Raw genomic sequence first — 25,955 nt, 5'->3', positions numbered from 1 at the left:
CAAAAACATTAGAAATTTAAAACTCAAAAACATTTGAAAACTTTAAAAATATCAAAAATATTGGAAAAACATAAAAACCCTTTAAAAATCTAAAGTGTTGAGTGTTTCTTTTAGAAGCGTATTAGGCGAGTTCGATTTTTCGAACTACGTTGGCTTGATCCTCTTCTAAGAGGTACGTAGTGCAGCTTGGGATCTTCATCCCAAGTCCAGCCAAACTTTGTAAATAAATGCTTTAACCCTTTTTTTCTTCAAAACCTTGTTTTCAACAAGATCTTCCTCTAGAGTTAGGAGTTTGTCCTAGATAGAGAGTTTTGGAGTTAGGAGTTTGTCTTTTATTTGTTGTGTGCTTGTTTGTGTTGTTTTAGAGTTAGGAGTTTGTCTTTTGTTTTGTGCTTGTTGTGTGTTTGTGTTAGAGTTAGGAGTTTGTCCTAGCTAGGAGCGCCTCCGTCCGGTCAGTTGGCGATTCACATCGCCGACTGATGACTAGGTCTTGGATACGTTAGCAATCCTATTGTTTTCCTTAGGGCATATAGCCTAGTTACACATAGGTTGTAGGAACCACCTGCATTAGCTTAGGGCTAACCTGCATTAGCTTAGGGCATATAGGGTGTCCTAAAATCTACAATTTACTGGAATTTAAATAATCGTACAAGAAGCTTTAAGAACTGGTCCGGTCTTTTAGATCGAGTCTAGGATAGAGGTCTAGGTGTCTCAGGCATCCTAGTTTAGAATAGGTGCGAAGAACTGCGTTGCCTTGATTCTCGTGGAGGCGGGGATACGTAGGCTTCTTTGGATGAATACCAGACCATCCGAGGACTCGGGCTAATAATTTAGAGTCTTAGGATTTGTTGTGTAGTTATTGTATTTCTTTTGATGTGTTTTCTTACTTTCTTGCACTGATCTTATACATTTAGCTATAGCTTGCATGTGTTTGCACATCAGAATTTAGACACCCATTAGGTATGTCACTCATAACCTAGCTATGCTTAGGTGGCACCTCTTTCATTTATATTTTGTGTGCTTATTATTTCTATTCTCAGGAAATGCATGCTTAGATAGACGATTCCTGAGGATCGTTCCCATTTCACATGATTTTTGCCCAAAACTCTTCAAGGTTAATAATAAATGGCATAAGAGACCAAGTGTTCGCACTCGGGCGAATTGGGGGCGCTCTTCGGACCTTCTCCATTCGTCATCAGGCACGGACCTTTTGTATCTCTGGTTATCCATTGCAAACAGAGCATTTGTTTTGGTTCCATTGCGTGTCCATGGATGGCGACTCTGAGTTATTTTCAGATATATCTTGGTTTCGAGCCCTGGCTCCGGATCAGGATGTATCTCTTTCTTTTTATATCGCCACTCATGCTATGCTGTGAGGGTGGCAACAGTTTCGAGAGTTCCTTGGTAGAGCTCTCCTTCACGTTGTGGAGATCTTAGAGGATCGCAGGAGGGATCTCGCGTCCCTCGGCACCGTCCACGGATCGGGGTCCACAGTAATCAAACAACAGAAAATTCTGGGAAACGTTTTCATTTCCAAACATTTGTCAAAAAACTCCTGCAATATTTGGACCAAAAGTGAAGGGATTTCATTTTTCACATTTTTTTAATATTTTGGACCGAAACATGAATTGAGTGCGAAACAAGTTTTCTTGCAATCGACTAATATGAGAAATATCTCAACACTTTTTTTAGTCTAAGTGGGCATTAAGTTTTAAAAGTCATCTAATAGTCATTTTTACTGTCTAATCTTCATTGATGATAAATGCTTAGGCCCTATTTGTTTTGAATTTGAGAATCGATTTTGAGTCCAAAACTGATTACTGGACTTAAAATTGAGCCTAATTTTTTATCCAATAATCAGTTTTGGAGTCAAATTTTTTTGACTTTTTTATTACCTGAGTATCAACCTAACATGAGTTCAACGGAGGTAGCTCCAATAGCCTAAGTGATGGGCCTTGGGTAACCTGTTTTTTTCATGGTATTATAGGAATCATAACTTACCATGCTGACTGCGACTTTGTTTCCATATAGCCACCTGCATAATTGGGGAATTAAAATTCTTTCAGATGGAGCCTTGATTGGCTTGCCTTTGCCGAGTTCCTTGTTTTTTGTTATAAACTTCGTACTCTACAATTTTATATCCAATCCATAAACCAAATTTTAGTTCATTTATCTCCTTACTCTTCTTCAGAAACGTTGTCTCTTGTACAAAACTTCACCTTAAATCACAAATTTATCAGCAGAGTTTTACTAATGATTAAAATGGATATGATATCAGTACAACCATGCGTTAATAATTTCACAAACACAACTAAATGTCGCTTCTCTTTTCTTTATAATTATTGGTTTGTAAGAGCTTTTTAGGAACTGTAACAAACCTTGAAAGCTCCTTAAATAGTAAAAGACAAGATGTGTTAGTGCATTTATCAAAACATGGTTGTGCTTATGTCATTTTCCATCTTTGATTTCATATTTCATGGTTCCTTTTACTCTCTGATTTTCATTTTCATTTTCTAATTTTTTTCTAATGTGGAACTCAAAGATAGTAGTATAAGAAATGCATCATCTCCTGCCATTGAATTGTCCATGTAGTTGCTCATTCTAAGCCCGGATTTTCCACTTCCAGTTTTATGTTTGTATTGAAACAACATGTTACTTTTCTGATAATTTATTTTGTAAACTCTCAGGTCTCATGATTTAAACATGTAATTTCAATAGTCAACAGGACTTCCTCATATTGTACTTTTCCAACCCTTTTTGGTGAAAGCTGGGGAAGGGAGGGCAAATATCATTGTCTTTGTTTTTATTGGTGTTGTTTTGCTTCATATATTGATTTTTTGAGGGTACAGTAGATTTTCTGAATTTGGGTTTGTAGGTATGTATAGTTTTAGGTGCCTCTTAAATTTGTGTACCTGGATTGATAAAAAATAAATTTAGTAAGAGGAACATTGTGAGTTGAAGCCTATTTAAAGAGTCATGTTAATCTTTTATTCCTAGTTTCATCGATAAAAACAACATCCTGCATATTAAAGCTCCATAACAATTTGTTTGATAACCATGCAATTATCTAGGGATTGATTTTTTTTAATCAAGTTCCCTTTCTTCACGAAGTTAAAGTTTAAATCTTGTTTAATCTAAATTCCCACATGGTTCGTTGTTTGGATTTTTTGCAAAAGACAGGACTTACACAATTTGACAATGATCAGGTATGTATGGTTATGTTGCCGAGCGAGGAAAAGAGCTTTATGAGCTGCTAATGAATGCAGGCTGCCTACACTACCATTTGTGCCATTGGAGACGGTCATGATTACTATACGTTTCTCTATATAGAGGCACACTTAAAGTTCATACACTGATGTGAACCATACCACATTTTTGTAGAATAAAACATATAATCTATGTACTTGGATGATCTAAAATAATATTCAAGAAAGTTCACTAACTAATGTAGATGATCAATGATCACCTTTGAAACAAAATGAAAGAATATATGACATTTTCATAAACAATCAAGATATAAGCATTACAAATTGCAACTTATCCTTTATGTTGATATAAAAAACAAACAACATATGATTATGTTTCTTATGTAGTTTCACGTGCATTTTTACTAGTTGTTAAAAAATGCAAACATTTGCTGAAATTATGAATCAAGGTAGAGTCTGAAAATTGTGAAAAGAGGGTTGTCAGTTATGTCAAAGCATGAAAGAATACTACAATACCCTTCCTCCCTTTTGACCACTTGTTTTACCAATAATAAATTGATGTTTATTTAATGATAAAATCCACTCCAAACATAAGAGTTGGCACACGAAATACAAGTGAAGCTCCTCTTTGGTGGATGGCATACACTTGGCATCGATAATTGTGCTTGCACCAAATAGTAATGCACATTTTAAGTCGTATTTTACTTCGTTGCAAGTACTGAGATTGATGCTGAGGGTACATCTACGTGGCTCATCTGATTTGCTGACACCTGTCCATATAAAACAAGCACTAATTAAAATCACCCAAGAGACATTTTTCTCATTTGGCAAGCATAGATAGATGGATGAACCCATTTGGGTGAAAGTGGGGTCCACCATTTCATCCTACGATATAGGTTTGAACTTGATGAAGATTCATCTAAGGATAGCAGTGGTTGTATTTCGGATGGGATCCGCCTATACATGGTCACGATCCGATCAATTTCAGATTGCTTTTTGGATCATAACTTTTGAGTCTAGATCATGATCCATTTTAAATTGGAATGTCCATCCGTGAGTCCTGGTCCTACTTAGGGTTTATGGTTAGGAGAGGGAAGAAACTTCTAGAGTAAGAGGAGAGTACTCGTCAATATGTGAAAATGAAATATTACTTGTAGTTGGGCGATGATAAATCCACACTTCCTATAGGAAAATGAAATATTACTTCTAGTTGGGGGATGATAAATTTGCACCCCATTTAGTATAACTCACCCGCCTCTAAAGGAGTTGGGCAAGACTTTTAACCCTTTTAAATGTGAATGATACTTCATCCTTCAAGTACCCATTAAAGTGTAAGATAAAAGAAGCCATTCTTTCCACCATTTTCGTATACCTATTTCCATACGAACCACTATTAATACACTTAATTTCACTTTTGCAATTGAAACCACTAAATTGTAGTTCTGATGTCTGCATAATGGTTCCGATTATATACATATTGATTATGAGTACCTAAACCACTATTAATACACTTATGATTACTTTTGGAACCACTGAAATACTATTACCATGTATGAACCCCTATTTACACTCTTAGAACCATAATTTACACTCTTAGAACCACTATTTAATCAATTCAAACTACTAAATTGTCGTTCCGATGTCTACATAATGGTTCCGATTGTATATATACTGATTATGAGTACCTAAACCACTATTAATACACTCATGATCACTTTTGCAACCAGTGAAATACTATTTTAATGTATGAACCCCTATTTGTACACTTGGAACCATAATTTACACTCTTGGAACCACTATTTGATCAATCGAAACCACTAAATTGTGGTTCAGATGTCTACATAATGGTTCCGATTGTATACATACTGATTATGAGTATATAAATCACTATTAATACACTCATGATCACTTTTACAATGTATGAACCCCCATTTACACTTTTGGAACCATAATTTACACTCTTGGAATCACTATTTAATCAATCGAAACCACTAAATTGTGGTTCCGAGGTCTACATAAGGGTTTCAACTGTATAAATGGGTTGTTCTAAGTGTTTAAATAAAGTATTCTATCTTTGATAATGTTTATAACCATTAAACCATTTAGAACCATTGAACCATTGAATCATTGAGAGAGTGAGGTCAAAACATACATGTAACCAAACAAAGACACCACTGTAAATAGGATGAAAATAAACCAAATCACAAAAAACATAAAAACATGGAAAGAACATGTAAAACATAAGCAAGTAGAGGAGAATGGACCTACCGGAGCACCAAAAGCAAACTAAAGATAACCAATGGAGTTTTTTTTTTCAAATGGCAATGGCAATAGAGTATCTAATGTATGGCAATGATAAGCTTCAATGGAATTTCATGGAGTTTCTCACGTTTGAGATTGTTTGGGAAAGAAGAAGGTAAAAGGTGAAAAGGGTAGGTGAAAATGCATGGGGATTATAGCTAAAAGGTGGAGAGAAAAGGAAGGAGGGTATTCTTGTCCTGAGATCTCTCTAAAAGTACCTAACGACCCCTCTTTCACAACATCTCAAAATCCACCCTTGATTGACAATTTCACCGAATGTTTGCATTTTTTAACAATTTTCCCTTTTTTTTATTTCCACAATTTGGAGGGAAATGATAAATTTTAGAGATGTGCTGCTGATATTTGCACTACCATGTTCTGACAATCAGACAAAGTCACCATGTCTTTTCCTTTTTAATCTGCTTACAGCTTCTTGGGAATTGTAATAGCTTTTGACAGCTGATTAATAATAAAAAAACAAGGTGAGTTCGTGTGATTATCAAAACATAGTGTGAATATCATTAGCCTAAATTAAAGGTCGTCAAAACATGGTAGTGGAAATATCATTAGCCTAAATTAAAGGTCGCTGCAAATAAAACTTGTATTTTGGTGGTCCAAGTCACTTGCAGGGGTCCATGTCACTTTTTTTTTCATGTGTAATCATGGTTATTGTGGCTGTTGATGTGGTGGGTCTTCAAAACAGAGGGTTAACGCTTTTTGACGTGAAATAATCACCCTAAAAGGGGGCGCATAATGTTAAGGATGTGGATGGCTGTTAGTATAACACTGGTTGTTTGTTGTGCAAATATCAAATCTCACCGAACTCAACTCTTCTCCTCCACTCCACATCCCCAAATCCCTCGAAAGGTAAATTGCAGAAACGCATTCAGATGGTTTATTTATTTGAGAATTGCATATTTTTAAGGATATTGGAGGGATATGAAAATATGACTGAAATCTAAAATGTCTGAAATTTGAATTTGGGTCTACATCCTAACTCACCCTTAGTAGGAAATTTTGTAGAAAAGCATCCAATTGAGGGGAAAATGATGCCAAAATGTTCGATATCGGAGAAGGAGGTTCAGGTTTTCCAAAGCTTAAATGGGATTAGAAAACTCACAGAAATGGGACGGTTCAAGGTGAAAATCCTCATCTCTTTTTTAATGATTAACAAGATTCCACCGAGCATAATTGAGAGGGATATAGATATAGTCTTGCTAGAGTCGGTCGGTAAGGGATCATATTGACAATCGAAATATAGTCGAAAGAAAAATTATCTATGGGGCTTCTTCCTATACCTATCAATTCCATTGGACCCAGAAATGATAGATACATTGGACCAATCTTTTTGGTCTTCCAATATCAATAGGTTGATTGTTTTGCTCTGTATGTTCCAAAGGGGAAAAAGATCTCTGAATGTTGTTTCATGGATATGAAAGAGTACTTGGGTTCTGGTAAAAGTTATGGGGCGCAACACCACAAAAATGGATTGCACTTGGCTAGAGTGGCAGGTGTGTTGTGGTAGTTGATCTCAGGAGGGGATGCTTGGCCTCAAGAAGAGGCGGGAGCGATGGTATGGTTACTTTGTTCAGGAATGCTGGTGGCTTCCCGTGTTGGTTTGCTCTTGGCCGAAGTGGCAAGTGCTGCACTTGGCCAAGAGTGGCAAGTGTCATCCTAGAAGAGTTGTGGCATGTCGTTCGGGGGAGACAATAGTGCGCAAGATGACCGTTTCGGAAGACCGCTCCAAAAAGAAGCTCGGGTGCAGCTATGGAGGAATCTGTCGGTTGCTTGAGAGGAAAAATCAAGTTTGGTCGCTCTACCCTTTTGGTGTTTGTTGGCGTCACTAAAAGTCATCACTGGTGTTTGTGGGGATCGCAGGAAAAGCTCCGCGAAGTTTGATGGAGTTAGAGAAAACCATCGAAGTGGAAGATTACTCCAGGAGATTGATAAAGTAGTGATTGGCGGAGCATGGGGCAGTGTGGTATGAAGAGGCAAGCAGGCCAGGAAGGGCCAAGTTGTTGAAGTGCCAGTGGCGGCTGTTTTCAAGATTGTTAGGTCATTGCTATTGTGGAACTGAGTTTTGCAGAGTGCTCAATGTCGATAAGGGGTTCAACGTTATGAGGTGGGGGAGTGTCACGGGGATGCAGTATTAAAAATGGAATTTCATTTTTTCACTCGTCTCACTGCGTCTTCAAAAGTATGTCCTATGGAGACGTTTGAGGGGCACTCAAAATTGAGGGGGTTGGTTGGCTAATTTCTTTAAGGAGTTGGCCTCATGACATGCTAACTCCCCTTAGGCCGAGCAGGCTGTAGGTCGGAACTTTGGTGGCTTGCTGAATAGTTGATGAGGACTTGCTTATGCATGTGAGGCACAACGGGAAATCAACTTGCAGCTCGTAGGCGTGCTCTAAGGGAGCTTTGGGTGCGAACTAAGAGTTTTTCAGAGGGATGCTCTAGTTATTTGGTCAAGGACGGGGACCAAAGACAATGCATGTTGGGTTGGGTTCCCACATGCATTGGGTGTACAGACTGTGCGGGAGGCTACTATGATATTTTGCCTTCCACACCACTGTTCGTCTTGTGGTTAAGCCTATCTTTAGGCTTTGCTTTTCCATGAGTTCGTGCTGAGGTGGCTTCTGCCACCCACGCGAGGTGCAAACCTTGCAGATTAGTCCATGGGGGTGTAGTTGCTTCTTGGATGACCATGCCATCAGGATTGGCGGATTGGGATGTGGTGCAATGGCTCATTCCTTAGTGGGATTCAACTATCCAAATGGTCCCTCGATGTAGCATTGTGAGCACCAAAGTCTTTGGGCTTGGCAGAGCAGAGCGTGGCTGGACCTGGCCTCGCTTCAAGGCGATTGGAGTTGCCTTGTGGGACTTTGGTCTTGCAGATTGGTTCATGGTATAGGTATATGCCTTGAGCTGCTAGGTCAAATAACTTGGCGGATTGGTGCGTGGCATCGTCATGCCTCGCACTGGATAGACTTTGCACTTGGCTTAATGGCCTTGTGTTTGATGTACTCGTGATGTAGGCTGATCACGGGAGTGGGCTCAGGGTTGCGCACGGCAAGGCCAAGTTTAATAGCTTGATGAAAGGCTTGGTGGTTGTGAGCAAAGTATCAAGAGGTGCATTGCAAGATCTAAGCCTAGTAGCCCGTTGAACAGTTTGGAGATTGTGTGCACAAGTGAAGCATCAAGGGTTGTTGTGTGTGTAGGGCCTTCGGGCCTTGCACTGGTAAAGGTTGGCCTTAGCATAGGCGTATGTTGGGGTGCCACACAGATTAGTGCCATGTGTTGCTTTGAAAGCTCGGGAAGCAAGGTGGCAAAGAAAAGCATCTTGAAGGTTTGAACCCTCCCTTATCTTATCAAAGTCGCATAGCGAAGGTGTGATGGTATGGAAAAAATTGGCCCGTCAAAGTTACAAGCATTGCTCAATGGATTTGCTTGAAGTTTGATATAGTGAAAGAGCAGCATCCGTAAGTGAATGGGTTATCATGCTCCAACAACCCACTGATGTGTGAGATCGGAAGTGGCAGATGAGAAGTTGGATGTGGTGCGTTGCAGTGTTGACTAAGCAGTTGATGGGTTAGCATATGGCCCGAGGGCTTAAAATGACAGAGGGATGGACTGCATGCAGAGGTCTTCCTTAATAGATGAGGTGTTGAAGAAGTCAGCACTCAGCACCGAGAGCTTACAGAGTTGGATTTGTTTACTCAACAGTGTTAAAAAAACTCATTGACTCGACTTGGATCTCGCCAGAGTCGACTCCCTTTTACCTTGGCCGCGTTCCGCGTTGCACCACATCCGCATTCTGCATTTTTTCCTACAGAGTCAATAAAAACTCCTTTGACTCTCCTTAGTTATGACTGCGTCAACCGCATCAACTGCATCAACCACGTTCTTGGCCACGTTCACGCCAAGTCGACAAGGATTTTTCTTGGACGCACTCCGCATCACATCCATGTTTTTAAACACTTACTCAGTGTGAAGGCATAGCCAGTTTGATGCACTAGTGATTATGCTCTAATACCATGTGAAACTATGCTCTAATACCATGTGAAAGGAACAATTACTCCAAAAGCTCAAGCTGTTGGAAATGATGTTGTTTAATCTTTTATACTTCAACAGACATATGATTTAGATTGGTGGACATGTGCACCAATTGGGCGATAGAGAAGGTTTATAAACTAAGTTTGGGTTTGTACTTTATGACTGATGTGGTTTCCGTCATTGTTAATTTTTAATTGGTAAAAGAAGATTCCTGTGGAATATTGCTGCATATTATCATTATTTTTTTTTGAGTTTGCATGCATATTATCATTATCATTATTATTAATTATAGAACTTAATTTACCTTATAATTTTCTTACTTTTGGTACTATTAAGTGCTAGACTTTTTAATTTGGGTGATTGGAGTTTGCACAAGGTGTAGTTTTGCCCAACTTGAAGTCACAATAGCGTGGTTCTATAGAGTGATTGCCGTTTTCTGCAACCCTTACCGTGCAACCGGTGCCAGACAGCTAATACATTCCACTTGTTGAACAGGGTCTATGGTCCGTATGTCCCAAGAAGTAAAGGCTTGTATACATTCCACTTGTTGAACACTTGTTTACATATAAGCACCATTAATAGTCCATATTATGTATTGTGCATGTAGAACCTGTAGAGTGATCGTGTGGTGTGTGCATATGCAGGTTGAGACACTAGTTAGTATCATATAGTTATCCTAATGTTAAGTTAAAGTATCTTATAGTTATCCTAAAGTTAAACTAAGTCTTCTCATGGGTATTAGAATTTTTCTTTAGTATGTTTATTATTATCTTATATGTGCAGGCATGGTTCTTAGATCAGTTGGAGTACTCCACGATGGGAAACAACCTTATCCTGGTGCCATTTCGACATGTATGTTAACTTGTAAGCTTTTCTGATTGGTTTTGGTAATCGGTGTTTCTTTTTTGGTTGAACTATATGATGATGTTTATAAGTTAATTGCTTTGCACAATAGTAGAAAAGCTAGCAAGTCATGGTGCCAAGATGGTGATCATAAGCAATTCTTCCAGACATGCATTGACGACCATGGAGAAGATGAAGAGCCTCGGATTCGATTCTTCTCTCTTCCTTGGGGCCATCACGAGTGGAGAATTAACGCATCAGTACCTTCATATGTTAGAGTGGTTTCTTTTTCTCTGACAAGCTGAGACCTCATTGAAGAATATAGCTATTGCATTGAAGTGTTAGTCATATAACAACTAAAACTGGCTCTGGGATATTGTTGTTGTAAAATATAAATTTACTTCAAAGAAAATATAAAGAGAAACATGTTGCTTTCACTGGTACAGTCATAGACTCAATGATGCAAGTTTTAGTGAATTTATGTTGGGATTCTGTGTTGAAGAAGATAACCTAATTTTTCCATCAATGATCAAAACTCCGGTTCAATTCTTCTAACCCAGTTGAATCAATGAAGAACTTGTATCACTTTAATAAACAATTGAGGTTCAGACTTGGTAGTTAGAGCCGGCAAGTTCTGAGTTAGTTAGCAAGCTTTTTTTTTTTTGAAAGATGACAATTTTATTGATACTATGAAAGTTACATTGGACGAGAGGTCCCAACTTGCAATACATAGAATCAATTAAGGAAGGCCAGGAGCATACTCCTAGATCAGTTAAAACCAAAGGAGAAAATCTACAAATTCATCCACAACGGTGAGGACCACCCATCCATGCACTGCCATCCTGCCGAGTAACTAATTTACTTCCCTACAATCTGGAATCACAGCCTAGAGAGGCCACACCACTCCCCCAAAAGAACATAGCACTACCCCAAGGCCTCCAAAAGATCAAATCCAACAAAAAGTGCCATATTTGGGGGCCTCTCATGCAAGGCTTTCCTCAAAACAGACTTGTCATCACCATTTAGATAGTCAATTTAGTTTGGTGATCTAGACAAGCCATCGAAATAGAGAGACTCGATCATGCTATGCTGAATCTAAGATTTTAGCAGATATACAACCCCGGAAAACGGGATCAGGACTTCAAGAGGGTCGCTGATCGCCAGTCTTTCCTCCACCAGACGGCAATCCACCACGTTAGTGTGGAACCGATTTTGTCTCCATCCAACCCATAATCCGAACCCCAAATTCCTTGTGAAGTCCCAGAACAAATGGGGCCCAATGGGTCACCATGCAAGGTCGCCGGAGGCCGATCCGCTGCTAAGGAGAAGTTCGATTCCTGGATGGCAGATTCAGGGGTTTCCTTCGAGAGCTCAACCCCAATGGGATAGAACTGGTCAAAGATTTTGAGCTTAACACCAGAATTGGGGAAGAGCCATCGAGGGGCTATAATCTTAGCCGAGACGAAGTTCATACAATTCTGATGGTTGCCCTCCATCTTGGTTTCGACAACCTTGCCAAAAAGACCCCCTAGAGCCTCCACCGTAGAGACAACCCAGGCATGCCAACGGGATGCCATAAAAACGAACTCAAAGCGCCTCCTCTCCTTGAATAAATTCCTTTTTCCATGGTGAGAGGGAAAGAAGATGGTTGTCCAGGGCCGCAGATTCCTTTTGCAATGATCTGTGAAGCCTGCGATTCTGAATCAAACATAAAAAGAACTTCATCATTTGCCAGAAAAGAAGGGCAATGTAACGACGGGAGCTCCCAGGACACTTGTGCCCAATTCCACAGCTCCTGCAAAGACTCGTTATGATTTTTCTTTTTCCCGAGCAAGCAGGATCTGAGAGAACCTAACATCTACTTCCTTCCCTCAAAATAGATAAAATTGGAACCGCAGAATTTCTGTTGCGGTAAATTTTACCCAAGTCAGGCGAGAGGTTAGGCTCATCTTCCTTAGATTGCGCCCTAGGAGATCGAGGGATCCATTTTAATGATGATCTGGTCGCATTACACCAGCGACAATCAACCCACCATTTATAGTTTAGGTATTGACAAGGGGAGCAAAACCATGCCCCAAGTCTTTTATCTTGGACATGTTTGGTTCTCCCTCCCACCCCAAGAAGGAGGAGGGGAGGAAATCAATCTAGCCTATGAACATCTTCTGCATCTAAACCGACATCCAAAATTTTGATAGCGGCAATCAGGGCATTGCCAATCCTCTTCCTTGAGATGCCTGGCCGCTCTTCTCATTTTCTTCCTCTTCCAAAGATGAAAGGTGGTGGGGAATTCAGAGAAATTTTTTCGGTTCAAACTCTTTTTGATTCGTTCAAACTCCTCCTCCTCTGTCTTCTTCCATTCACAAGAGAGTTTTAGAAGCCTTTGCAAGCTTCTAAACATGGTTCAAGGAGCAACCTGTGTTCATCTATATGTGATATAGGCACACCTGTAAAACCACTGGTTCGACCGGAAAAATAAAATCATGGCATTTTTTAAACATGGCAATTGTTTCTCTTGTTTATAACCAAGGCACCAATCTGGGTAAAATTGGATTTTTGAGATATATTTTGACAGTGTACCATTTGGGCTAGAAATGTGTGTCATATATCTTGATCAGATAAGAATTTTTGGGAGATTGCAGTTGAGGGGTTCTCTCTTGTTGGAGTCTAGATCTGGAGCAAAATATGGAGTGGGAGAAGAGTACGAGGACAAGTCAGTTGTAAGTGGTTCAGGGTTGCGAGTGGTATGAGAACTTCTGTAACCAGATAATTCCAGCTTCAAAGTGTTGGAGTCATCAAGATCAACATCAAAGGCTTCAATAGAGGAGTTTCGTAGTAACAAGATAGGGGAGGAATAATCTGAGAAACAAATAGCAAGGTCCGACCATCTTATTAGGACATGCTTGCTTTATGAGACAAAACCCCTAGTTTTTTATATTAGAGGCCGTGCTCCTGTGGAATTTTGTGGGTAGGACTTAGTTGCTGGATGGAGGTACATTGCCCATTGGATTAATGTTGCAAACCCGGAGGCTCGCGAATAACTACCAGGATTTTAGGAGCTCAATGGGACCAAATCTTCATATCCATACAACCATCTGTAACCCATAAAAAATAGAGAAACATTTAATGGTAAATTTCAGCATAAATAAAGCATGAAATGAACTGTAAGCAACGGACCATCAATGATAAATACTTCTCCTTCAAGCAGTTATTGAATATATCAAATAAATGACTCAAAGATAGGTTTTTAGGCTCAAATAACTGACTTTATTCACTGATTCATTGTTGTCCATAACATAAAAGAAAGATCTAAAGCCCAAAAATTTATTAGAAAATGACAAAAGGCTCAAAATATGCTAGGGTAACTTATGGGTAAGGTTCCTATAGGGTTTCAAAGGCGAAAGGGGTCCTAAAAGGGCCGAAATCAAAGAAAAATCTTACTGGTTTGAACACAACAGTCCTTTCAATTTAAATCTTGCTAGCGAAGAGGCCAAGAGAATAGGAGAGAAGCTCCTAGGTGCAATCCATATGTCCGAGCAGCAGCGTCGTCCCCAAAATAAGAATTTGAAGGAAAAAGAGAAGTACAGAGGAGATTATAGAGGGTTAGAGGGAATGGGAGAAGGTATGAGGGTGCGAGAAAGAGAATAGGGAGAAGGTATGAGGAAAAGAGGGTAAAGAAATGGGGGATTCTAAGAAAAGATGGCTAGGAAGGAGATTAAAGGAGGAATAGGGAGAAAAGAAGGGGCGAGATAGAGAGAGATCAAGAAAAGATGGCTAAGTAAGGAATTAAAGAAGGAATAGGGAGAAAATAAGGGGCGAGATAGAGAGAGATCAAGAAGAGATGGCTAGGTAAGGAGATTATAGAAGGAATAGGGAAAAAATAAGGGACGACATAGAGAGAGATCAAGAAAAGATGGCTAGGTAAGGAGATTAAAGGAGGAATAGGGAGAAACGCGAGAGGGACAGGGAGAGATGAAGAGAGAGAGAGAGAGAGAGAGAGAGAGAGAGAGAGAGAGAAGAGGCTACCTCGAGAGAGGAGAGAGGACGCCCATGGCGTGGAGGAAGGGGAGACTTGCGGCTTCTTTGTTTTTTTATTCTCTTGCAAATTCTATCAAAAACTAGGTTTTCTCCCCTCTTGCTTTATCTTTTATATTGCTTTGTTGGTGGGCCCCTTTGCTAACTCACTAAAATGAAAGTGAAAAGATTGTTATTACCCTACTCACAAAGAAGAAGAATTAGTAGCATAAGGGCATAATAGGAAAAACTAGCTAAACAAAAGGGAAAAGTCATAAGTGGTGTGTGCAAGGGTGGGTCCTAGATGATGTGGACATCCCCCACATCAAGGTCCAAAATAACTAATGTAATCAAATAACATGAGAAATAAGCAAGGTGTCAACGATAATAAAAAGATCCAATGGTCGGATTGCATCAGTTCTCCCCGGGTAGGAAGAACTCGACTCTGTCGAGTAAAAGAGTTGATGCATGCCATGACACGTCATAGCGGAGTCGTCGTATCTGTCTGGCATCCAACCACAAAGCCGATCATCCACGCCAACTGGTCAAGTATCTCCTATGAAATCCTCGACGAGCATCCACTGTCCAAATGTGCAGGATGTGATCTCCACAAGATGTCGAGACAATGAGGTATGGCTCTGGCAACCCTCCAAGCGATGTAAAATGAGTGGCTCCAATCGCAGAAAAATCATGTCGAAAGAGTGTCGATGACAGAATCCCCATGCTGAATATCTAGCCTCTCTGGTGATGATCTGTGACTGCCCTGAACTTCTCGTTGTTCGCACGCAACCGCCCCAACACCTCTTGTTGTACCTCTTTTATGTGCTGGACAAGATCCTCAGCTTCAGCACTGCTATGCTCGGTGTAAGGTATGGTGGTACGGTCAAGCAGGTGGGGAATGGAAAATCCAAGGATGGCCTCAAAGGGTAAGGGAGATCTACCAATGGTACTATCAAAGAAACTGTGATATGCGAATTCTGCTTGAGGTAGAATCAAGTTCCATTGATGGTGTATCTCACTAAAGCTAAAAGGAATCCCAAAATATGTGAACTAGAGTCCCTGAATGAAGGAAATGATCCCAAGAAGAAGACAAAATCTAATAAGACTGAGCCAGTCGCTAAAGGAAGAGGACTGGATACCTAGATGACAGACTTCCTAACTCATGGACAGACTTCTAAGCTAAAGGACAGACTCTTAGGCTAAAAGACCAACTCCTAGGCTAATGACCGACTCCTGGGCTAATGACCCTAAGAGGGGTACTAACTAGACTAAGCAAGTCTCCTAGAAGGAGAAGAGACAACTGGGGTGGGCTCCAAGGGACCTTATCATTTGCCCAGCAATGATAGAAGAGGAGAATCTATAAGACTAAACAAGTCTCTAGTAAGGAAGGGAACTATAGAGAATACATGACTGATGAGACTAAGCAAGTCTCCTGAGGAGTGGGCTCCAAGTATCCCTATCACAGCCCCGACAATGATGTATTCTTGGACAACTTCCTAAAAGTAGTTGATCATCTCTAAATCAATGAATATCCTAAAACAGAAAAGGAAAATTCAAAGAAAGGAAGAACAAATCAATGGAATATAAGTACTGAAACTTTGGCTGAAATTTATAAACAAGAATGTAATCGTCAAGGTGAACTAAAGAGTAACTATGCTTAATTATCAGACCTTGTATATGAGATGACCATGCATATGATAAGGCAAAATGGAACAATTTAATTGAATTCGAGACTTCACGGAAATGATAATTGGATTCTATACACCAAGACACATGAACCACATCAAGAGATTTATTATCATGAATTCTCCCACAGGAGAAAGCTAATGATCAATGCATTATAATATTCGGGTAAAATCTCTATTTAATAATATAATGCACCTATCTATATCAACATAAATTGCACAATTATCTGTATATCAGCAAGCAATGGAATTATATCATTATCTAACAAAACAACATAAGCACCAACTCATTGCACTATAAGACAACAAGTATATCAGATACTAAACTCGGCAAATGCAAGATAAGAAAAATATGGAATTACATCACTATCATAAGAGAACAACATGTTTATCCTTTTATCACTACTACTTTGAATCAGCAGACATATCACCCAATAAGCTTGATAAATGTAAAGCAAGAAATGATAGAACAATATTATCATCGTAACAAAGCAATATGTTAGTTCATCAACATCACTCTAAGATAATATCATGCCATTCTAATCTAAAGATGTGATTTGATATAAAAAGCATAAGGAAGCATTTAATCTCTCCTGAAAGAAAACAATAATAACTTGGCATATGACTCAACTTACCCTTTATGTTCAAGTGGTTCATACGAAATTTATTTTCTTGAATGCATATCATACAAAGCAACTTAATGTGAAGTTATTTCAGCTCATTGACAGTAAATTAAATTTAATCAATCAAATCAAATGGATAAAAGTTTCCCTTCTCATATTCTATTCGTTAAAGATTATGAAATGACCAACTTACCAAACATATGCAACATACATACTCAATCATCAATTCTTAAAAAAAAATGGTAAACTGTTTGAAGAAATGGCCAAAATCTTTTATCATTTATCATTAGAAAATGTTTGCAAAGATTCTCAAAGGATAATGAACTAAAGCAAAGCTTAAATTCTTAGACTGCATCTCATACATGCATACTACCACTTCAAACTGAAATGAAGCAAGATTCTACTATGCAATGATCTATGAATAAAGAAGTTGAGTACAACCATCACTTATTCACCAAGATACAAAAAGTACAGACTCAAGCAACAAATATCAAAATTTTGGATTCTTATTCCATTAGAAGTATTCAGAATCTATTCTACCAAAATCTCTTATTAACAAGACACTATAATTAACATACTCTCTATTGAATCGGTATAGCCACTGTAAGAGAAATAATTTATTTTATATGTTTGAACATGATTTTCACTTCTGGAAAATTACAAAGGATAAGATTCACTTAGGTGAATGTAGAATGCAAAAGTCAGGCTCTAACACATGTCAACGGCCCAAATAGAATTAGAAAAGAATATCAATGAATATTAATGCTAAACATGACCAAAAATCATTATGATATATGGATCTCCTATTCTAACCTTCCCGAAACCAAGATACAATCATCAACTAAGCATCAACCTCACGTTACAACATGAATATTTATGCCAACAACATAACTAATAGATGAGCACACTACATTAATCTGAAATCACCATATAGACATTTAAGCATTAAAATCAACCTCCACCTTTTGACCATAAACTATCACTTAAACGTTCCTCGATTAAAACATTAAAATCATTAACAATTTCATGGAAACTAATTGTTATCAAATCAACTTTCTATTTAAGCATTAGTATTAAAACAGTTTCATAAACATAGATCAGTGAACTAATTCTTAGCCATGTAGCCTTAATATGAAGTTGATTTATACATATGAAATGCTATCAAATTAGCTCAGAAACATAAATCAATGAAGAACAAATCAATTTGTAAGCACAAAATTATCATCTAATCCTGAAACATGGACTACTGACATAAAAACTCTAGCTCGAAACTAGATCCACAGAACTATGGACCATTGACATGAAAATTTCAGCTTAAAAGGTTGGCTCTGTAGCCAAATCCTATCATTTGCAGAAATATAAACCAATAGCATGAGAATTCCAACTCAAAAGGCTAGATCTACAATTAAATCTTATTCTTCACAGGAATATGAGCTAAGATGCTAAAATATTACCATAAATGTGAGAGATCTAAATCAATATCTTCTAAGCATCCACGCATACTCCTTATAGTAAAGAAAGTTCATCCTAAAATATAACAAACAAAAATGAAGAAATTACCTAATGGAGTTGATTACTTATACAGATGAAGAAAACTTTACTCAAACAATGCTTTGATCGGAGCCTGAAGAAACTTACGGGAAATGAAATCTTGCAAATAGAGCCAAAGCTCACTGTAATCAACTGATATTGAGAAAATCTAGAGAGGAAATCGTCAAGTGAAGGTTAGATCTAAGAGAAGGAGGTTGTGAAACGGTAGAATAGATTTTAGAACAGAAATAAGGAAAAGCTAGGGTTTAGATATAGAGGTAGAGGACTTGGATCTAATGGATCTAAAGCTTAGATCTATAAATGTATTTTAGATCTATGATTTTTTGAGCAAGAAGAATGAAGAAGAAGAAATAAGGTTCAAAACTAGGGTTTCAAATTGGAAGGAAGAAGGAGATGGTGATGCTAATGCTGGTTAGGGTAACAAGGATGCCGAATTCTGGTGAGATTATTGCCGGAGAAGACCGCCGAAGGAGATCAAAATCTCTCTCTCTCTCTCTCTCTCTCTCTCTCTCTCTAATCTAGCAAAAACCCTAGAAAATGAGGAGAATTCTTACAAACGACCACCCCTCTCTTTTATTTATAGACTTTTTGTTAATTTTTAACCCCCTTAAGTTTTCTGGACAGCCCCCTTTTGAAGTGTATTTTATCTTGCTATGTTGTCTTAGGAATAAAAGCTTAATGAGAGATTAGGGTAAGATAAATCACCCCCCATAACAGGTACGTAGCTTAGATCTTAAGCTAAGGTGGTCTTCTAGCTTGATTAATACACCCCCCTTATGGCTTAAGTGTACAGGTAAGTCATTAATTGGATAATTCACTCCCCTTTTACACTACATTACAAACTTGGCTCGTCTTACTGTGCATTTTTTATCAGTTTTCCTCGATATTTTGCAGGGTTATTCTTGGGATCCTAAAATACCCTTGGATCAATTTTGGGACTCTAATTCATTTATTTGCAGGATTTTTATTCAAACATGGCAGTTTAGGGTCCGGTCAAAATGGGGTGTCTACAAACGTGGACAGTTAATTTTGATACCAACTGATGCAAGGAGCGTGTCGAGCGGCAACACAAGATGGAGACCAACACAATAAGGGACTAAAATAATCTCATGGGGGTTTAAAAACCCATGCCACTGTTTGGAGAAAAACTCGAATATAACAAGTGAAAGAAGCGAAGCTCCTTCACCCACGAGAAAGAGCCAATGCTCTCTTCACAAGTAATGTCCCAAAAAATAAACTTTCTTCAATCTATTTTATTTCTTTCCTCATGCCATTACATTATATAGAGAGCCAAAACCCAAGAATAACAACCCTAAATACTTGCCTAACCATTATTTTCAATCTTCTAACTAAAGTAACATAAATAAAAAGTAGAACCATAACTAAAATATTTCTAAAATAGTAATCCTGTAATATACCTATACCATATCCATAAAATGCCTATAACTTAGCCAAATCAAATCTGAATCGCCTAATGTTGGGCACTTTATATGGGTAATCGAAAAACCTTTCTAAAAATACCAAAATGAGGCAAAAAGAACAAGATTTTATGCCCCAAAAAATACTACAAATAAAATGACGAAAATAGAAAATAAATAATATAAGACTTGATCCACGCCGCGCGTTCTGCACCATTTTGGATTTTGAAAACCGATTTCAATAGCATGCATGCAAAAATATTCTTAGGATTTTGAAAACAAATTTTCATAGCATGCATGAAAAAATATTTTGAGGATTTTGAAAACCACTTTTAATAGCATGCATGCAAAAATATTCTCAAGACTTTGAAAACCGATTTCAGTTATGTACCCTGTTTTTTCCGTTCTATTATGTTTGTAAATATCACGTCCCTGTTTGTTTTGGATTATAAGAATTAATTTTTTTATTTTTAGTTCCATTTTGTCTTTGCTTATCATGCTCCATGTTTGTTTTGGATTATAAGAACTAATTTTTTATTATTTTTAGTTCCATTTTTGTCTATGCTTATCATGCTCCCTATTTGTATTAGATTATGGGAACTTTGACTAATATTTTGATTTTTTTCGTGTTTCATTATGTCTACTAAATATCATGCTCCATTTTAAAAAAAAATATGCTTATCATGCTCCCTGTTTGTTCCTGATTTTTTAGAACTAATTTTTAATAGAATGCATGAAGAAATATTCTAAGGAATTTGAATGCCGATTTCAGTAGCATACATGCAAAAATATTCTCAGGATATTGAAAACCGATTTCAGTCATGCTCCTTGTTTTCAGTTGTTTCTTGTTCCATTATGTATGTACATATCATGCTCTATTTCAGTCTGTAAGTATGCTTATTATGCCCCCTGTTTGTTTCATGTTTTGAGAACTAATTTTTTTGGTTCCATTATGTCTTTAAATATCATGATCCATGTTTGTTTTGGATTATGATGACTGATTCTAGGATTGGGCCTGCAGCTCAATGGTTGAGGCTTTGCTTCTCAACCTTGAGGTTGCAGGGTCGATCCCAGCTGATCACCGACACACACAAAAAATGGACTGATTTTTTTAATTTTTTTTGTTCCAATATGTATGTAAATATCATGCTCCCTAGTGTATATCTTTTGTCAAAGAGAAACAGCTCAAGTATATTTACAGGTATAAGTTGAGAGATAACAGATAACTGTCTAATTTCAAGACAGGAAAAGATGCATTATGCCTATAGCAACCGAATAAGCAGATCGAAATTGAGTATTTTCTCTACAAAACTGATACTTCCTTTTTCTGCACATATTATCTTGCATTAAGAAGCATCCTCACCACGCTTTTCATCTTGGGTCTTGCATCTGGTGAGATGCTAACACAAGCCTGAGCAACCTTAAGGATTGATAGCATCTGACTGCGAACCTCAGGTGAGGTTTGGCTCACACTAGAATCGAGAATCTGCTCCCACCCATCACTCTGCGATGAATGACTCAGTACCCACTTGGCTAACTCAGTTCCCTCATTGATGGGTGGTTTTCCAGTCAGTAATTCCAGTAAAACGACCCCAAAACTGTAGACATTGGCAGTCATTGTCACCCTCATTGTGTAAGCAAACTCTGCAACCATAAACAACAAATTCAACATCAGTTGAAATACCAGACTGTAGTGATACCTCTGGATATCATGTCACTATTGGGGTTGCTAGTAACAAACAATCAATTTCTCAGAACAACCTTGTTTATGAGCTACATAGATGGAGATAGACTTCGCTAGATTAAATCATTTCAGGGCAACGAAAACAGCAGCAGCAATGTTAAAGAACTTAGAAATCAGTTTTCCACAACTCAAATAGAAAAGAGTGGTATAGTATAGCTTTCTCACCAGGAGGAATGTACGCCACAGAACCAGCAACATTAGAGAGGCCCCCACTGAGCTTGTGAAGCTCGATATCTGCTATCTGAGGCTCATTCAATGACTTCAGTAGCGTGGTCTTTGTTGAAAGGTTGAGTATTACAACTGGTTCATTGCACTCATGGAGAAAAGCAAGACCCTCAGCTATCCCAAGTGCTATGCAATAGCGACATGGCCAGTCTAAAGCAGCTCCTGAACTTTTATGAAGAAAATCAAAGAGAGTTCCCTTGGGAACACATTCATAGAATACATAAGCACTATCATCAGTCAAAGCATAACCCAGAGGGCTCATTACTTTTGAATTGCTCAGACTTCCTAGCATTTCCAGTGCTTGTGTGAACCTTTCATGGCTCCCAAACTGAAGCATTATGTCACTGCCGTTAAGCTTCTTGACACAGTAAGTCTTTCCACAAGGCATGATGGCCTTATAGTACGTAGAGAACCTGTCCTTTAGCATGATGTTAGCAGGATTATTAACTGCTTCCATGGCTCTGGTGAAATCTATACTGGATCTGTGAATGCTATCTGCAGTGATTAGATGACCACTGATAACCTCAGGAAGGTGTTCATCATTGACCTGATAAGAACGTCTCGAAACCAATATGAATATCACTGCCACAACCAGCCCCGTACCAAGAACAGCACCTGCAACTGTCACAACAATCACCACAGCAGTCGGGATTCTTTGCTTACGAGAAATGATACGAGTAGAAATGATACGAGTAGGAGGACTTGAGGGAGGTGCGACGAGATCCCTATTTCCGGAAATATTGACGATTGTCAAGAATCTAAAATGTGGAAGAGTTCCGAAAAGCTGGTTATTAGAAAGATCTAGCAGTCGTAGGCTGCCCAATTGAAACAAGAATGGAACCTTACCGGTAAACCCATTATTGGAGAGATCTAAAACCTCTAACTTTTCCAGTATCCTGAAAGTATAGGGTATGGATCCAGTGAAGAGGTTGCTGCTAAGGTTGAGGGCTATTTGCAAGTTATATGGCATTAGTGGAATTTCTCCACTAAGCATGTTGCCCCCCAACTGGAGTTCTAAAAGCGTATTCAAGTTACCAATTCCATCAGGTATGGAACCATTAAATTCATTGCCTCCCAAGTTCAAATTCAAAAGGAGTGGTAAGCTTGAAATTGCTGAAGGAATTGCACCTGAAAATGAATTCTGGCTAAGGTTAAGTGTAAGCAAGTTCTGTAGTTGGGAAATTTCAGCAGGGATTTCCCCATATAAATGGTTCCTATTGAGGTTCATAACTGCTAGTTTTTTAAGCTTACCCAATCCTTTGGGCAATGAACCCTGCAGCTGATTCTGGGCGAGATTCAACAGTGTCAAGTTCACACAATTTACCAGCTCCAAAGGAATTCCCCCTGTCAACATGTTGCCTTCCACCTCAAGATATGTCAAATTAAAAAGCTCCCCAATCACCAAAGGGATGGATCCATTGAGTGAATTGATGCTCAGTCTCAAGCGGAACAAGTTGCGAGAGATGTTCGTAGGGATTGCCCCTTCAAGCAAATTGGATGTTAGATCAACAGCCTGTAAGTTAGGAGGTGACAGAAGGTCTGATGGAATCAAGCCTCTTAAAGTATTATAGCTAAGGTCCAAATTCCTCAGGTATGTGGAAATTCCTTGAGGTATTGATCCTGTAAAATTGTTTTGGTGTGCGGCAAATCGTGACAGAGTCTTGATCCTTGAAAGACTTTGAGGGATTACACCAGTCAGATTATTGGAAGAAAGGAGGAGAGTTTCTAACTTGGAAAGCTCTCCTATCTTAGCAGGAACAGACCCAGAAATACTGTTCTCACTTAGATCCAAAAGAGTTAGATTTGTATAATTCATGATCTCTTCTGGGATTTGACTTTGAAATTGGTTTTTTGAGAGCTGCAACTCCTCCAAAACCACGCCCTTTCCAAGATTGGTAGGAATGGTACCATTGAAAGAATTATGGCTCAAATTCAAGCTCCTTAACTGAACCAACCCATCTAGTTGAAAAGTAACATTTCCAGTAAGTAAATTATAAGACAAATCCAAGAACTGCAATCCACCAAAACCATTAAAAGCAGGCAAGAAACCAGACAACATATTGTTACTGAAATTCAGCATCTTTAACCCATTTATCTTGCCACAATCACTAATAAAACCCTTGTGAATAGAGTTCAGCAAATTGTTTGACAGATCAAGATACTGTATAGAATCAATCTGACATAAACCAACAAGAAAATCAGTGCTGGAGATGCCAAACAAAGATAGAGAGAGTTTGGTTATGTAGTTTCCAGAGCACCCAACTCCTTTCCAAGAACAGGGGTTTGGTTCTGTGGTGTTCCAATAAGATATCTCGAAGCGGGAAGCAAGTCTGGTAATGATGTTTGTCTGGTACTGAGAGAGTTGAGAGAATACAACAGGCATACTATAGAAGAAGAAAAAGAGGAAGGACCAATGAACGTACCTGATCATTTTAACTGGTGGGAGCTTAATCTATGTAATTTTTCTTGGGGTGAATGATATTTTTGTAGGAGGAGGAGGAGAGAAAGCTTATATGGGTTTTGTTCTTGGAAATGAGGAGGAGAGTAGTGTGTTGACTGTGACGAAGACCTGAACTCTGACAAACTCGTTTGATTCTTTGACTTGACCGACTTTCTGGCCAACCAAAATACCCCTCCTCTCTTTTCGTGATATTTGGAAAATGGTTCTACCGGATTTTCCATGGATTTCTCTTAAAAACGGGAAGTGAATGAGACGAATATTTCGAGCCTAAGAGAGGAGAGGAGAGGTGCGCAACGAATTTCTTGCTCTTCTTTTTTCTTCTTTCCCCTTTCTGAAAGTTCTCTTTTTCTTCTACGTGTGGAGCCAAGGCAGGTAGGATGGAGACCAGAAATACACAGAGAGGCTATCCTAATTGTCTTTCTAGAGGCTTTTTGGTCATATGCATGGTTTCAAATTTCGGTTTTGGAATGCATTTTAGTCCCACGGAAACTGAAATTTCGGCTGAAATCCAACGAAATCAAGTAAAATAATATTTTATCTCATACAAAATTTCGGACGAAATTCCGGAAAAATATTAAGTTATTTTACCGTTTGGGTATACCCGATTTCGGTCCCAAATTTGGGTCTCAATCAAAATTTAAAATCATGGTCATATTTAATGTAACAGAGAGGAAAGTTCTTACTTTGAACACACAACTTGTATCGGTAAACAGATAGAGCAGTCTCCTTACATTTCTTTATTAATTTCTAGGGAAAATCCTCATACTATATATAAAGCGTGAATCACCGGTTAAAGTCATCCTCACTTTTGCGTTATTTTCATTCATGTTCCACAGCCCAGCACAATACCTTTTGCATTGACATTTCTGAATTTCCTTAAGGATAATCTCGGCATTCCGTTGGGCAATAAATACTCTAGCAATTCCCTATTTTGCCCCTCAAAGATAACTCCAAACGTCAGCATTACTCTTTTACCATTAACCTCATTGCTGATATCTAACATTTATCTCTATGAGAAATTATTTGAGGGTAAAATTGTAATCTACATACGAACCGTACCCACACAGGGTATCTATCTATGACAATTACGGGAAAAAACTACCAAGAAAAGGTAAAGACATATGACAATGACGAAAGAACTACCATTACTCATGCAGGAGACTTGCAAAATATTGACGGATTCCAGGCACCTGAAGAGTAACAACAATTATGGAAACCTCTATCGATTGGAGGGCTAGGATCAACCTATGGAAATGATTTTACGGGCACAACCGATTGATGTTGTGTTCCATCACATGGAAGGTTTGGATCAACTTATAACCCTCTATAGATCGGAGGGTTCGGATCAACCTATGAAAATTATTTTTGGGGCACAACCTATGTAGGCAGTGGCCCATCTAATGGACAGTTTGGATTGTCCTATGGTACGGGCCATACCGTACATTTTAATAAAGTGAGGAGTGCGATCATTAAAATACGGTGAGTAGTGCCATTATAAAATATGGTAATGAGGACATTAGCACTATATATAATTTCAAACCAGCGTTGTTACATGAATGTTCTCACGTGGGTTGGGTTCAACCCGAATTTGGGTTGGATTGGGTCGGATTAACCTTTTTTCGCAAATCAGGTTGGGTTGGGAAAAATTAACCAGAATTGGAAATCGGGTCGGGTCGGGTTGGGCTGTCGGGCAACCTGACCCGACCCGAAACTCGAATTTGGGTTCCACTGTATATGTGTTTTTCTTTTTCAACATTGAAATAGTCTCCACAGTCCACAATGGACGGTTTGGATAATCCTATGGTGCGGGCCATACCGTACTTTAATAAAGTGA

At 38.6% G+C, this 25,955-nt stretch overlaps 2 protein-coding genes across 4 annotated transcripts in view; one reads left to right on the top strand and one right to left on the bottom strand.

The window, feature by feature from the left end:
- The first annotated feature begins 6,578 nt into the window (after window positions 1–6,578).
- The window catches only part of LOC143861954 (Haloacid dehalogenase-like hydrolase (HAD) superfamily protein), a 49,644-nt gene continuing 30,267 nt past the window's right edge, over window positions 6,579–25,955 (top strand). The window contains exons 1-2 of one of the 3 annotated variants that reach the window (XM_077372932.1): window positions 6,579–6,646; window positions 10,056–10,082. In XM_077372932.1, the coding sequence (XP_077229047.1) occupies window positions 6,609–6,646; window positions 10,056–10,082 (65 nt within the window). In that variant the 5' untranslated portion in view covers window positions 6,579–6,608. The remainder of the gene's footprint in view (window positions 6,647–10,055; window positions 10,083–25,955) is intronic. The other 2 variants (XM_077372929.1, XM_077372930.1) reach the window with 2 other exon arrangements.
- On the bottom strand, window positions 21,028–24,091 carry LOC143860143 (uncharacterized). The gene is made up of 2 exons (XM_077370681.1): window positions 21,601–24,091; window positions 21,028–21,335 (listed from the first exon to the last, which is right to left on the bottom strand). Exons 1-2 carry the CDS (start codon window positions 24,089–24,091, stop codon window positions 21,028–21,030), a joined length of 2,799 nt encoding a protein of 932 aa, XP_077226796.1.

This window comes from Tasmannia lanceolata, unplaced genomic scaffold, assembly GCF_043159265.1.
Source record: "Tasmannia lanceolata isolate RefF3 unplaced genomic scaffold, GAP_Taslan_0.1 ptg000037l, whole genome shotgun sequence".
Taxonomy (NCBI): Eukaryota; Viridiplantae; Streptophyta; class Magnoliopsida; order Canellales; family Winteraceae; genus Tasmannia; species Tasmannia lanceolata.
This window is presented reverse-complemented; position numbering and strand designations above follow the sequence as displayed.